The 16,344-nt window shown below is 37.5% G+C and overlaps 1 protein-coding gene across 2 annotated transcripts in view; it reads left to right on the forward strand.

Annotated features, from left to right (window-relative positions):
• vps50 (VPS50 EARP/GARPII complex subunit) overlaps nucleotides 1-16,344 on the forward strand; it is a 102,097-nt gene that overhangs the window by 56,197 nt on the left and 29,556 nt on the right. Inside the window, exons 17-23 of one of the 2 annotated variants that reach the window (XM_043217854.1) lie at nucleotides 1,084-1,174; nucleotides 2,759-2,935; nucleotides 3,946-4,064; nucleotides 5,399-5,505; nucleotides 6,371-6,492; nucleotides 10,733-10,807; nucleotides 11,564-11,644. In XM_043217854.1, the coding sequence (XP_043073789.1) occupies nucleotides 1,084-1,174; nucleotides 2,759-2,935; nucleotides 3,946-4,064; nucleotides 5,399-5,505; nucleotides 6,371-6,492; nucleotides 10,733-10,807; nucleotides 11,564-11,644 (772 nt within the window). The remainder of the gene's footprint in view (nucleotides 1-1,083; nucleotides 1,175-2,758; nucleotides 2,936-3,945; nucleotides 4,065-5,398; nucleotides 5,506-6,370; nucleotides 6,493-10,732; nucleotides 10,808-11,563; nucleotides 11,645-16,344) is intronic. The other variant, XM_043217855.1, reaches the window with a different exon arrangement.

Here is a 16,344-nt window from a genome sequence, read left to right on the forward strand (position 1 = left end):
GCACTTGATTCTCCATATTGCCCTTGTGCAAGTGTTGAAATCTGATTATGTGGTCTGTATCCGGTGTATATGTATCAGTTGCTATAGTAATAATATATCTTGAACCAATGCCAAGAGACAACAACTGTGAGTAGCTGTCATTGAAAGGTTGGAAGACTGGTAAATTTTCTTCAATTTGCTCATGTCTTTCACAACATCTGTGCATTCAAGCATATACTGTCCAAAACTGCTGACTGGCTCACTAAAGACTGAATCTTGTGTGGTTCACTAGGAAGGAATGAGTGTAAGATTATACTCAGATTGAGATCATGCGCACTATGCTGCGTGTTCTGAAACATAAAAAAAAACACTTGAAATGCATTCCATAAAAATAGGGGCTTGTAAACATCTGAATTACCGTGCTTTTTGGTGATTACGTTGCAAACAACTATAGTTATTTGAGCTAGTCAGACTAAACAATCTGAAAAATCCATCCCCGCTGCTATAGTCAGCATTACAAAGACCTTTTCTGCTTGATGAGATGCAGGATGTTGAAAGAGGGCGTCTTACCATTATTTCTGAATATTCAAGCAGTTGGATAGCATCCATAAAGCGATTATCTGTCAGTCCTCTGAATGCTTAATCTCTGCTGTCACTGCGTCGCCATTAACACATTGTGCCATTACAATATATATTGTGCCCTCTGGCTTAGAGGACAAAACGGATTCATTTCTCCTTGAGATGGTATTTAAAATGTCAAACACTTCATTTGAGTCTTGAGTGCTCATCCCACTTTATGATCATGTGAACTGCTGGTGTGTTCTTTAAAGATTAGTTGGGACTTCCACTTTGTGCTTACATAGCGTTCAGCATGAATTATCATTTTTGATGTTGACATTTTGTGCAACACTGCTGGCATTGACCTTGTCTAGCAGCAGGCCACTTTGACACTCATTGAAGCATTACTTTCTTTAACCTTCTCCGCAGATCAACTTTTTCTTCCACTGTTTTTGCCAGCCCATTTCTTTTTCAGTGAGTTGAATGGCAAAGGGTCTCCAGCTGACAAAAGCCTACCTCTTGTCTTTTCTTCTTGTACCCCTGCAGAACTCGCCTAGAGGAGTTGCGAATGTTTCTTGAAAATGAAACATGGGAGTTGTGCCCTGTGAAGTCCAACTTCAGTATTGCCCAGCTTCACGTAAGTCCTAATGCCACGGATAAGACTTTGAAATGCAGAAATGTGACTTTTATTCATGACTGATCTCGACCAACTGGCATCTCTGGCAGTCTTTGTGGAATTCACATTTGCATATGAAGATGAGGTGGAGAGTTTTTGTTCTGTGCGTGCTTCGCAATGGCAATCAACACGTGGCTACATGCCAAAAGCACATGAACATGCTTCCTTACATAACAAGTGCTGTTCATAGACACTTTCTCATGATTAGCAGGTCAAAAGTGTTCTTTATATGAGCAATGCAGGAAATTAGATCAGTCCACGGTGGGCGTTTTTGTAGATCATCTTCCTTCGGCTTTCCCATCTTGTCGTAATGGAGCGCTTTTATATGCATTTTAAATCTCAGGAAAGACTTGACAACTTGATGAATGAGGGAAAGCATCATCACTGATTGTATTCCAACATAAGCTGTTTTCTCTTCTAGTCAGGGTGTCATCAGTCTCAAAACAAATTACACCCTGGAAGGCAAGTATATTCACCCGAGAGTATCCGTCGAATAAACCGAAATGCATCTTTTTCAATTATTATATGCTAAACGGGTCTTTGGCTCGATAAAGTGTTCTCTGATAGACCTTTTATGCCGTTTTGTGTGGAATATACAGGTATTTTCTTAAAGAAGTGCCACTAGTTTTGTGTGGTAGAGAAAGGCAGTGTTGAATAGCACATCAGTGAATGGCATAATCAGTGGTGCTCTTTAATGAGCAGCATTTGCATAACGACTTCTTGTTGAAGCTTTAATGTGCAAAGCGGTTTAACTGTGAGCAGTTTTAGGTCACTAAGCGCTCAAAGCTTTTGCACTTTCACCCTTGCAGCCTAATTGTTCGTTGTTGTTTTTTTTTACAAGACATATTTTATATATTATGGGGTAATTTAGCAGAATGAGATGTATTTTTCCAGACCTAAATTGGCATGTGACATTCAGCCGAAAACTCCACTGAATGGCCAGTAGCATTTCATTTATATTAGCTTGGGCCAGAGTGGTTGAGCTCGGTACAGCCACATTTGCCAGAATCCTAATTGATCAGATGCGTTTTATGGTCTGTGCCTGTTTGTGCCTGTTTGTGCGTATTTGCACGATCAAAGCATTTGATTGGACATAAAGTTTGTTGAGAAGCTGAAGTGCTCGGTAATGTCATCAAAATTGTTGATCCGTATTGGCAGAAGTTAGATACTGTTAGTTTTGAATGCTTATATCTTGTAAATGCAGATTTTCTTATATTTTAGATTATAGATAACCTTGAGGCTAACATATTCATGGGCTATTACGGAAGGTTTGATTTGACAAGCAGTATTGACTGTAAAAAAAATGTTTTGACCTGATTTTGTTAAAAATTAATGTCACACTAGACTAGTTTATTCTTCAATTTCACTTTCAAAACATATTGGTGCTTTTAGAGCTATTTTGTTGTCTCCTCCTTGGACATTCTTCCAGCACAAACAAACAAGTAAATTAAACCTAGTCCACCTAATCTCCACCTAGCCTACCTTTTTAGTGTTTGATCTGTATGAGATAAAATATGATACATTTGTTTTCTCCTCTTTTATCAGGAGTTCAAGTTCATGGGTCAGTGTCGTTCTCCTTCAGTATCTCCCAGCAGGCAGCCGGAATCCACAGAGATGATGGAGCTCTCTTTGTTTGAGCAGTACCTACAGGGAGGAAATCCTTTTGAGAGGCAGATAGACAATAAGGAAGAGGAGACAGAGGATGTCCTGGCTTCTAATGGGGTATGTAGTAATTTCAGAAATTAAGAAACATGTCTTTCATAGGAACATATATGTTCTAGCAATATTTGTGTTAAATTACATTACACTGCAACTGTATGTGGGGGAAAACCAGTTGTCTGATGATTGTTTTTTTTCCATAGACATCTTGGTTTAAATCTCTTAATGTTCATCCAGTTTTTGTGTGAACAAAATATCAGTGCATCTTTTGCAAGTGGATAAATTCCAGTAAGTTTTGGGCCATCTAAACTCTTGATTCCTCTGCATTTCAATATTTCCTATGATATTAAACAGTTCAGCGATATTTATGCTGTACTATTTGGCATCATGCTTGAGCAAACAAGCATTTTATAAGGGTTTACGGTTACATTAATATTCTTATTAGATGCTTGCCAAACCGACTGCTGAAAAGGGGAAAATAAATGAGAGTGAAAATTTGATGCGTAAATATTTTGTAACGTTAAGTGGCTCATTGTCCTTATAACTGTTGACAGAGGCCATTAATTCTATGTGGAGAAAATACTCATCATTATTAAAGCTCTGATGTGCTTGCCATTTTGGATGATGCTCCTATAATGAAAACACATGCTGTATGTTGATGACTGAAAGTGTGAGCCCTTGGTACAAGTGCTTTTACCCTGAGAGAGAAAAAAGTTTTGCATAGTAATGCCTGCCGTTTTAAGTATTACATGTTGTTTTGTTAGTCACTGCATCCATCAGCTTTAAGGTAAATTTAAGTTCAGATTTATCTTTTTTATCTGAATAACATTTTTGATACTGGTGCATTTTATTTCAAGGCCAGCTCTGAATATCAGAGAATTAAGGCTAAATCATTGGGCTATTTATATGATATGCTTTGTTTAGTTTCATAATTTACAGATCAGTTATCCACTCTTTCTCTCTTTCTACTGGTTTTACTGGACTTGGATGGCTTAAGATGGTCTACAACCTAAGCAGATTATATATATATATAATATATATGTAATTATACGACTCATTTTCTTTCTCTGCAGTATGAGTCAGATGAGCTGGAAAAGAGTGTGTATCAGGACTACGACAGTGACAGTGATGTACCTGAGGAGCTGAAACAAGACTATGTAGATGAACAGACAGGAGACGCTCCAGTGAAGAGGTCAGTTCTGAGTCATCATCCAGATGCTCACGTCACACAGTGCCACCTCTAGGTCCTGTGTACTAAGTAATTGCCCTCCAAACGGCATGTCGACAGTTAGTTTACATATGCATGGTTTGATTGGTGTCCTGTTAGGATGTTCCCGTAAATTAGTGAGCTGTAGACGCAAGTCATGCGTGAATCGGTTCATTAACCCAAGACAAGGTCAGGAGGCAGGAAACTTCTAATTTCTGGACTCTCATTCCCTCTCAGGCAGCAGAAATAGTTTAAATTCACACTGTGTACAGTGAACACATAAGCTATCATTAGCCTCTTATCAGCAAGAAAGGCTTTAATTATTTTATGAAGAATGAGCCTTTTAAGTCCACGAGGCTGCCGTTTAGAGCCAATCGGGGCTTTGAAGTTAAATAAAACAGTCTCAAGGAGATTGTTAAAATGGCTCCTTTTGGAATTACATCAGTTGTGTTTTGCCAACTACTTGAATGTGTAAACTGGCGTTTTTTTTACATTTCATAGTTGCTCTTGGCTCGATCTCCATGTTAAGCATGATAGAAACATTATAAATCAAGGAAATGATTAGGAATGTGACTAAGCAGTGAACCCTGATGAATATTTAATGCCTGTTTGTTCCTCGCGAGGAGGATGACTGACAGTTCTCCCTGCAGTAAATCAGCTGGCACATTCCATGTTGTGACACTTTATTGTTAGAGACCGCCACATTTTGAGGGCTCTAACGTTTTGCATATTTAAAATGGCATAAGTTTTCTTAAACGCAATATGGTGACTCTTGCTCACAATCTGTGACTTCAGAGCTCATTTAGAATACATCTGGAATATTCTGGGTTCAAGCTGGGTTCAATACAATTTAAGCTCTGTTGGCTGAATTTGTGTTGATAATGGTAATCACCAGAGAAGTCATTTCAACTTGCCCCTCATTTTGTTTAAAAAAGCAAAAATGGAGGTTATGGTGATATATAGTGGTTACAGTGCACTTGTAATTTTTAAAACTTGATTATTATTTGAAATAGAAACATGTTTTAATTATTGCAGTGCATTATTATGGCTACATAGTTACAAACTTGGATATAACTTTACACAGAATAAATTTGCTCAGGTTCAAGTCGTGTTCATGCACATATTCTGTATATGATGTGTGATAAATATCATGCATTCATCTGTTCTGCAAAACCCAGAACACTCACTTCAATTAAATCTGAACACAGGTTAATGACGGAGGTGTGTGAAAGAGACTCTTCAGTTTAAAAGGTCATTGAACTCTAATGCTCCTAATAATCTTGTATCTCAGTGTCGCTTCTCTGTCCTCCCTTAATTAGCGTGTCCAGAGAGACACTTCGCAGCCGGAAAAGGTCTGACTACAATCTGAACCGAGCCAATGCCCCCATCCTTACCAACACCACCCTCAACGTGATTCGCCTGGTTGGTAAGTAATTGACCTTTGAGCTTACACCTATGCTAGACTGATGGTGCATGATAAAGTTGACCCTAAGCAGAAGACCACAGTTTGCCCTCTAATTAACAGGCTAATAGCTCAATTACTATGAAAGAGGTACGTTCTTGGAGTCAGCTGTGTTCTGTTTCAGCTTCCGGTCATTAACTCCATTCTGTGTATGTGCCTGCTCATCTCTTCAGGCTTATTTGAATGTATGTTTGATGTGTCGAATGAGATAAAGGCTATGACACCATTCATCTTGAAATGTTCAGGTTAAGGCAAACTTTATAGCAAATTTAATAGCAAAAAAATGCTCCCATAGGTTCTTTTTGATAAAAGCGCTGATGTTGTAAAATGGAGAATTAGGTGGTTTAAAATGTTTTGCTGGAATCAGCCTGTTCTCATCCAGATGTTAAAATTGATTAAACGCCATCTGGTAACTTCATCAGTGTTTTAGAAGACATCCATTTTGATTGATTAGTAAGAATCCTGTTTCTCAAAATTGGGAGCTCTTTAAATTATTTTAGGCTAAAAGGACAGACATTGCCTATTTATTCATGCCATGTCGATCAAATGACCAAATTTATAAATTTTTATATGTGTAATTGTTATTATTTTATTTATTTATTATATGGTCATTTGATTGACTTTATAATGCATTACATTTTAGATATGGCACGAGGGTTTTGAATGGGACATTTGCCAAAGGGTTTGCGTTTCCGTCATGTATATCTACTTCATTTGCATTCATATTTGTTTTTGATAAATCTTTGGTATTATGTTTTGTATGTGAATCTTATTTGTTTGCCTTTTATATATATTTCACATTTGTTTCTGGTTGATTATGCCTTTATAGGAAAATACATGCAGATGATGAACATCCTGAAGCCCATCGCCTTTGATGTCATCCACTGTGTGTCTCAGCTCTTTGATTATTACCTTTATGCCGTCTACACCTTCTTTGGCCGCAATGACATGGTATGCATTTCAAAGCATTTTTGTTCTCCTCGATGTTCGGTATTAATATTTGACGTTATGCAATATTTATTATGCACAATTGGATCCTTGCTGCGCTCATGTTGTATGTTTTCTCTGGATGGTACATGTTCATTGAGAAAAGCATGCTGGTACACTCATTGTTTTTTTTTTTCTCTGGTGTTTGCAAGCCTCATAGGCATTGTTCTCTAATTACTTCCATTATCATGTGAGCAAGTGTTTAGGTGTAGAGTTTGCCCCAGGAGGCTGGACTCTGAACATCAAAGAAAGGTGTAAATGTCTGAAAGAATTCTCAGTTGCTTATTTGCACTTGTATTTCTAAAAATTAGGTTTGTAGTGGTAATTTATCTTTACTGTAACTTGAAATCTAACTGGCATTCACAAATGGATAGATGTGCTTCAATGACCCTTGAGAGTTTTGGAAAAGAAAATTGCGCTTGCAGAAGTTCATGTCTAGAATTGTTAAGTGATTTCAATGCAGTCCTCTCTGTAGGATTGTGCCCTCAAGCTACAATTCTCGAAGCTTTAATAAGCTCAGCTTTAGGCTAGATGAATCGGTTTTGAGAGCCAGGCCTGCTTAAATAAAATTAGACAGCAGCTGAATTATCCTCATAATTTTCACTCTTTGAGACACAATAAGCCATATCTGAAGAGTCTTCTATGCCTTCGCCACAACAGCAATATCCCACTATATACTCCATAAAAGCAGCTTGTTTCTTGCTCCCCGGAGTGTTCTGGTTATTTTCTGTGCACTGTCCCAAATGACCTTATAGCTAAGTCACCACATCTGCCCAGACGTTACTGGAATAATGAATCTTACTTGGAGTTGCCTTGTTTGCTTTGATTTCCCAGAAGTCTGACTCGAGCCATTGCAGGTAAACTGGCAAAGACCCCCACTAGCTACAATGCAGACGTTTTAGCTCCCTAAGACTCTGGTAACATAGCAAGGACATTGATAAAATAGTCCTTTTGACAACGATGGTTCAGACATAGTTTTATGAATCTATGAGAACATTTTTTGTGACCAAAGAGCACAAAAATAATGACTCTATTCATTGATTTCTTCTTTTCTGGGTCATTCCATTTAAATGATGTCCTTACTATCTTCCTGGGCCTTGAATGCTTAAGTTGTGTTGCTGTCTTTGGAGGGTCAGAAGGCTATCAGAAATATCTTAAAGTGCCCCTATTATGGGTTATGAAAGGTTCACAATTTGGTTTTAAGAGTACCAGACAACAGGTTTACATGCATGCAATGTCAAAAAACACTTTCATTTTTTTTATAATATGCATTTATTTGTACCATAGTTGTTCAACGACTCCCAAACAACCCTCTATTGGTTGATCAATTTCATTTAAAGCAGTGTTTGTTAGCTTTTAACCTACTGGCAAATAATGAATTTACATTTTCATTCAGACAAACACAAAAAGACCAACAAGTGGATGGGCGATATACTAATGTTTCATTTTGAAGTCAAAATTAAACTGCCTTTTAAAAATGACTTGCATCAATGATTCAGGGTCAACTTTTTCCTCGTAACCTAATACACGGTGCACTTTCAGATTGAAAAATTTTGCAGGATATTTTAATTCATTTAGAGCTTTGTCACACACTGCATTTGTGCCATTTTCACAAATCCATAATAGGTGCACTTTAATTTGTGTTCCAAAGATTTTTGGGGTGAACTAAACCTTTAAGTTTCAAGCCAGGCAGCTACCCTAACATGGGACCCCCATTTGTTAGACCTTTTTGAAGAAAAGAGACTTTTTTTTTTAATGCCATTATCTACTGCTGAAATGGATCCATGCCTTTACCGCTGCAAACCGACAATGTGACTTTTCTTCCCAGGAAGTTTGAGAGTTTCAGCATTGCCTTGCATACTTCATAAAGTGCAGAGGGAGTGACATTAAAAGGGCATTGAATTTTCTCACTGTTTTCTACCTATGTGAGCTGGGAGAATCTGTTGAGGAAAGCAAGCTTGTTAAACAGCATTGGAGGTCATAATAAAGCTGTTGGTTGGCTGTTGGGGCATTGGTTTGGCAGTGGCAGCCCAAGGGCATCTGATTGAACCTGTTAAAGACAAGAACTACCTGCTGTATTTTCAGACCTCTACTGCCTTGAAAACAGACCTCAACATTCACATTTTCACCTTGTTTCACAGCTGCGCTTACTTACCCAGCTCGCTGTTGACCACCTCAGAAAGATGTTCATTCTTTGTAGTCTTCAAGAAGCTATGAACTTTTTCTCTGGGAAGAAAATGAAGAGTTGGATCCTTATTGTGCTAATAACATTTAGTTCTTTCGTTTCATTGTTAATATCCTGACATTCTTGGGAACTATACAGCAGAACTAAACCTATCAATAACACCAGCCTGTCAGTCTAGGCTTTGATTGGCCTGACCAGTGACATGCTGTTTTCTAAATGGAGTCTATGGCCTTCATCAACTGTAAAATAGTGTTTCTGTCATGGGATTTGACAGTCGTCTTTAATCGTACCACACAAGCCAGGTGGGGTTGAAACATTAGTCTTAAGAAAAACAAAAAGATCTCCACACTTCATCTGTCATGCACTGAATTCTGGTCCCAGTGATGCTTTTATGGCCAAACTCTCAGCAGCCTGCAGGGATTCTTCCTTCCTTGTTTTTTTCTTCTGACATTTTAGTTTTCATATAATCACAGAAGTGTTCCATTTGCACTCTGTATGCTTTGCAAATAATTGTTTGTTTGCTATGCTCAGCCAGTGCTAAATCAAAAGTAAATGCTTTCATGCTGGTGGATTGAGGCCAGTGCCCTTGTACACTATAGAGCAGGAGTAAAGTCTTTGCACTCTATTTGGTCTTCTCATGTGGTTTAGCATCGTTATATGTCATGATTTGCACTCTCAAAAAAGAATATTCCTGAACAGACATAGGTCGTTGCTTCACTTTTTTGGCTTTTTAAGCCACTGTTGTTCATAGGAACTAATGTGAACAGATGAGAGATAATTCGGACTCTGCCAAGGCAGCTCTCTCTCTTTTTTTTTCCTCCAGTTGCCCTCTGAGTGACAGTGTAGTATATTATCTTTGAAATTTAGGTGCTGACCAGCAAACTTTTCATTTGAGCTTTGTCCTGACTAAATCCAGCAGCAAATCTAAAGGGAGACTGGATACAGCTGCCACAAGATCAGCTGTCAGATGCCAGCGAGGTTTGCCTTTAACCCACCCGACAGGTTTGAAGGCACATTAAATAAAAACAACACATTTCATCTTCCTCTCTGGCTCTTGTTCTAGTTTTCTCACATTCACCTCTTCTGCTGAGCGGACAAGAAAAGAAAACGCTTGAGAGGGGTATCTGTCACTAATGGAAACTTTTCAAACTCTTAAATGAGTAAGAGTAACTGTCAGTATCAGAGGAAGCCGGTCTCAAAGAAAAGCCGATGGAGACAAAAAAGTAAATGTCGTTAGTTATAAAAAAAATATTTACAAAGCGGCTGAAATTGATATGCTCATTTGGATTCACTTTCACCCATGACTAACTCCAGACACACAAGACATTCAATCTCGTATGGAGATGGAGATTATGTATTGCGCCATTTCATTTAGTAATGAACAACATTAGGATCTGAAAGGTCTGTATGCCATTGTATACAGCCGGAGTATCAACCCTGCCATGCACATAATTTAAGATGCATTGGTCTTGGCATTCATTGCTCTTTGCCTCAAGTTAATAACTTTGCTTAAAGGCAATAAATGGAAAGAACGGGGGAACGATATGCAAGTGACTTATCTGAAAATGGATCACCTCCGGGATGATGAAGTGTTTGAGTTTAGGGAAAGGCCTGAGTAGTGCTTATTAAGTGTTGCAGATAGTTAGTAATGGACGGGAAGATGCGACTGTCACGCTAACAGATGGGTCCTTTGGAAACTTCACAAAAATCTTCAAGTCAGAGAAAGACTGCATTGTCCCCCTGGCAGCCTTTTGTTCACTTAGGAAATGAAAGTGTTAAATTGCACAACGATGTGCTTGCTGTGATTTCGCTTTATCATTGAATGTGTTTTTAATGTATATAAATGTCGTTAAAAAATAAATAAATATTTGTTTAATTAATGCTAAGTAAAAATTCCCAATAATTACCGTATATTAAAACATTTCTGAGTTCATCTCCAAAAAACAGGCTTTCCCTTTCATTATTTCGTTAATTTCGCTTTTTTTTTCATTATTTTCTTTTTTGTTTCTCAATGCAAAGCACTTCCAATCTGCATCTCTGCCTTCACAAGGCTCTCAACCTGGTGCGTCCAGACAGGTGGTTCCTATCTACTGGGTAAGACTGCTGTGTGGAGCCTTCTGGCAGTATAAATGCCTGACACTGTGTGCTGTGTTTTACCCCCTTTCTCATATTTTATCTACATATACTATACAGACTGCAGTTGCCTGTCTTGTCCTAGGATATGAAGTAATGAAGTAGATTAGTTTCCAGATTAGTTTTATTTATATTTATATTTGTGTGTGTGTGTGTGTGTGTGTGTGTGTGTATATATATATATATATATATATATATATATATATATATATATATACACACACACACACACACACACACACACACACACACACACACACACACATGTACTTCATTCCTACTGTATATTTAGTGCTACCCTATAAAACTTTTTGCTGCAGTCTTTTTTAGAGATTTACTGCTCTTCTCCCATAGTAAAATTTATTTTATGTTTACCTTTCTCTCGCCGATGTCAGATCTATTGCATATTAATAACATGTTGGCTTGCTTGCATACATTTCCGCATTCATAAATACATTTCCAGTGAAGGTTCTCAGGAGGATTTGCCAGTCCCATTCATCCTCCCCTTTTAATAAAATGTAAATTGCAATTAATGAACATAAGTCATGAACCACACTTGTGGGAGCAGTGTGAATGAAGTGCAGTTTCCTGGAGCTGATTGGTGGTGTGTGCACTCTGGAGCTTTAGAGATTGCACTTTGTGAGTGCGTTTATTCCTGTATGATTGAAAAGCAACAAAGTCTCTTTCTTACGGGGTGTGTTTTGCTGTCTCCTATAGTATGAATCATCTGGACTGGGTTTGATCAGCAGCAGACTGAGGACGACGCTCAGCCGAATTCAGGAGAGCCTAATAGACGTGGTGAGTAAAAACAAGGCACTTTTAATGCATTTTTACAGAATATTTTTTCTCTGACCATTTCACTCCTATGGTTCATCTCCTCTCTTGGCCTCTCTTATGTAACCATTACGAATCAGAGTGGAAATGGTAGTGCGCATTTATCTGCGTTCCCTATAGCCTCTCATCGGGCCTATCATCTCTTAGCCCCTCTTACTTTCAGCTATAGCAGCCACAGGTGAGTTAATCACCATCAGTACACTTGGATAGCCCTGCACTCTTATAATAAATATCCTTTGGTTTCCATGGTTGCACCCATTAAGGCACTCTGGGCCAAAGGCCTGATACCCAGAATGCACTATACAACTCTTTCTCCTGCACAAATAGGCAGTCATTATATAGGATCCATTCCCCCAGGTGTCTGAATGTCAAAGAGCAAGAAAAGATACTCTAGTTTGCATAAAATAATGAAACATGATTGTTTTTATCCTGTCAGACTTGCAAGTTATAGTGCTCAGTGGAGTCTGGGAGTATGGCTCTGTCTCCTAAACAGATTTCATTTTGGCTGCATTTTAAGGCAGCTACAGTATATTGGTATCTTTTGTGGATAAGGCAATCCCACATGCATTTTATGACTAGCTCAGCAAGAAATTTCCATTCAATATAGCAAACAGCCAAGAGAATTTTTTTTTTTTTTTTTAGTAGACATGGCATGTCAGGCGGTGACAGCAGTGTCCTACAGCTTGACATATTACTCTCTGCATGACATGCTGTTACTAACATTATTTTGTGCATCATTTGTTGTCAAGTTCATAATTATGTGCTACCATATTAAATTTTAGCCTATATGGTGTTTTTGAACCAGCATAGATTGTATGAAGAGAAATAAATATACCGTGTGTGTCTGTGTGTGTTTATTTGTAATTATGTAGGTATTTTATATAGATAGATTAGTTTTTTTTTTTTAATTTGTATTTTGATGCAGGATAAGAAGTGCATTAAAATACATCATGTTGAAATTTATTTTTTTAATTCTGAAATGTCACATTTTCCTCATAACTACTAAGCATAAAAATTATATATCTAATAAAAACACTACTTTCAGAATAATTTCTGAAGGATTATATATGACACTGAAGCCTGAAAATTCAGTTTTGCCTTTACAGGGATAAATGACATTTTAAAATACATCAAAACATCAAAATAGAAAACACTTACTTTAAATTGTAATATTTTTGAGTACAAAGCAACCTTGCTGAGCATGACAGAAAGTGATAATTTACCCAAAAATTCAGTCATTAATTCCTCACCCTTATGTTGTTCCAGTTCTGTATAGACCTGTTCACACCAAGCACGATAAAGATAACTATAAATATATAGTTCTAAAAAATAGGTTTTAATATTAATGAATAGCAGAGTCCCGACCACAATGATAAGGACAGAGAAACTATATAATTGGAATAATTTTCAGAATCATTTTTTCCAACTGATGAACAATATAAACACTGACAGCCAATTCAAATCTATCCTGTTCTCAAAAGCCTAGAGGCAGATACTTGTGCACTGAGAATAAACAAATGATATTGTTTGCCAGTGTGGACGTTAATATCTTTATAGTTATTGTTATTGTGCTTAAGACCTCAGTTCATCTTGGAATCACAAATTAAGATATTTTTTTATTAAATCTGAGAACCTTGAATGTGTATAAATAGCATTGCTGTCTATGGAGGTTTAGAAAGTTCTTGTACTTCAACAAAAATATTTTATGAGTTTGGAATGACAAGAGTAATTAATGACAGAATTTCCATTTTTGGGTGAACTATCCCAAATATAATAATGGCTTCAAGGTTTTAAGAAGTAATTTGTAAGTACTGCATATATTTTAAGTGTAACGTAATATTGCGAATGTGAGTGTGGATGTAAGGTCATTACGATACATTGCACATTAAATTTATGTGTGCTATTTTCTTGTGCTCATTAACATGTTTGTTTTGCTAGCCACAATTGGCTGTGAGCGTGTAATGGCTCTCTCGTGCACAGCAGTGGCTTTTAACAATGTTGCTGATCAGCTGCTAATGAGCTTTCAGGAAATAGGCAGCAATTTTCTTTTATAGGAAGTAGACAGCAAGTTAGGGCTCTAAAAACAGTTACGTTGCCATCTGTTTATGCCGTGTGCATAGTAGGCTTTTCTTTGCCTATCACCTGTTTCACAAAAAAAAGTGCAAGACTACAGATTATTATGCCACTTACAAAGGCATACACCGCTATTGTGTATTGGGTCATCGTTGGCTAGTGGCTCTCCTGCATATGGACTGTCAGGAGATATCCGAGATCAGCTCCCAGACTTTTGGCACCTCTTGCATTGCATATCAAGCGACTGCAATGCTTATTTCAAAGGGCCTGGTAAGGCCTCAGGTGTCTGAGATGGTGTTGAGAAATGATGGCCTAAAGACTTTTGAGAGCAACCGTTTATTGGCTGGAAGTACTGGCAGGATTTTAAGATTATACTAGCTTTATGATGATGATTTAGTTTAGTTTTTTTTTTCTGTCTCTAGGCTGAATGCAAAGCTGTTGCTTGACATAGCACGATGACAGCCAATCAGATCTTATTTGACCATTTCTACCTAAGGGTGTCTATTAGTAATTCAATCTATTATTATTGAGCCTTTAGGGGTTAAGATACACATCTATAAAAATGTTCACTTTTTTCTGTGAGTGTGCCTTAAAGGCACCCAAAAATGAACATTAATTTACACACCCTCTTGTAATTCTGTGTGTCTTCTTCAGTGAAGATATTTTAAGAACTGTTTTTGTCCATACAGTGAAAGTCAATTGAGTTCAAACAACCGTAGAACATTATATATATTTGAAACAGTGTGAGGGTGAATGAATTCTGATAGAATGTTCATTCTTGGTGAAATATATCCTTTTAGGGTCCTGGGAGATGCATTGTGTTTTTCTACTGGAATGTTTTTCTTTGGTTAAACAACTATGACTATCTTCTATTTTTAAAGCTTCAGTTTGTTCAAATCTTCTTTAGTTTCTCATCTCTTCTTAATAAGGTCTCAGTGCTTCGTCTATAACCTCTTGTCAGCACTCGGAGCTAGGGCTGGAAATTCAGATTCACAGATCAGTTAGCTCCACAGATGGGGAAGATACCTTGCCAGCTCCTGTATTACATGATATGTTCATCTGACATAGGAGCTGAGAACTTAGAGAATTGAAATGCACTGTAGCTGAAAGCGATTTTTCTGCACTGGGATTGGAGGGTATTTCCCATGGGTATGTACACCTACTGTTGCCTGCTCTCCAGCACAGATATAATGATACCACTCTGCGGCTGGAGCAGAATTAAAAGCTCTTTAAACATTATCGCCTCTTTGGCAAGACCAGACCTCCTGTAAGATTTGATCTCTGCTTTTCTTGGATGGCACTAATAAAAACCTCAAAATGTTTAGAGAGAAAAGCCTTTAGGCTCCACCCCCAACATGCACAGTGCTATTTTTGTATGACTCCATAAATCTTTTATTACCTAACCTTTAAAAGTTTAGCCTCTGAGTACTTTTCTCTATATGCACATTCTTTTTATAAAGACATTTTTAATGTATTGCCCAATTTAGTCAAATCTAGGTCATCTTTATCAAATGTTTTAGAAAATAACACTCTCTGTTTAGGCACTGGCATCTTTTATGTTTTTGCCACAGGTATGCGTTTTTTTTTTTTAATGTGTGATTCACGGCACACGCATGAACAAGGTGGGCGAGACCTCATTTATAAACCCATTATTGCTGCTCGTTCATAATCTCTTTCTGTTCATTGGATAAATCAGTGGGAATCAGTGAGCTTTGAACGTGGCTGTTCTCAAGAGGTTTGTGTCACTCAAAGCAGAATGTCTTTTCTTGTCATCTCTTTTCATTTCAGTCCTTCAGTTTTATATATCTTTCAGTGTTCGATTCTTTCATTACTGTGACAAGCTAGTCTTGGTGATTTATCTAACTGTCTGTCTGTCCAGCCCGATCGCGCTGCAATTCATATATATTTTACAGGGTGGTATATCATACGGATTTCGTTTGAATTTGTATGAATGACCTACACCTAACTCCGCCCCCTCTGAGGATCATGTAAAGTCGAACAAATGAGCCACCACGTACAAAGCATACAAATTGGTTGTGTGAGAGCGTTGGTCTGATCATCATTCATTCTTTCTATTTTCTATTTGCTTTCTGTTCTATAATACTGTCTGTCTATTCATAGTTTTTAGTCACGTGACTGGTTTGAAGACATCCATGAAACTGTAGCACAAGCGTGTGCATTTTTCCTCTGTTCCACAACAATCCACTTAATGGTCAAAGCTTTACTTATAACGGTTTTCTATGGGAAACCACTTAACTTTCTTAACTATCTTCATTTGCTTGCCTGTACAAAATATACATCATCAACACTGTTTACTGAATGTTCCGGAATTTAATAATTGTCTGTCTTTTGTCTAATTGTCTATCTTGTGTTTGTTATCTGTCTATCTATTTCTCTATCTGTCTGTCTGTCATTCCATCAATTCTTTCGATCTTCTATTTGTTATTATCTGTCTGTCCTTCCTTCCATCATTCATTCTTCTTATCTTCTATTTGTTGTTCTGTAATACTTCCTTGGAATTATGTAACTGAGTAAAAAGTATGGTACAGTACGAAGCTATTAATTTAGAGTCATTAATTCTAAGTATAAAT

Source organism: Puntigrus tetrazona, chromosome 19, assembly GCF_018831695.1.
Source record: "Puntigrus tetrazona isolate hp1 chromosome 19, ASM1883169v1, whole genome shotgun sequence".
Classification (NCBI taxonomy): domain Eukaryota; kingdom Metazoa; phylum Chordata; class Actinopteri; order Cypriniformes; family Cyprinidae; genus Puntigrus; species Puntigrus tetrazona.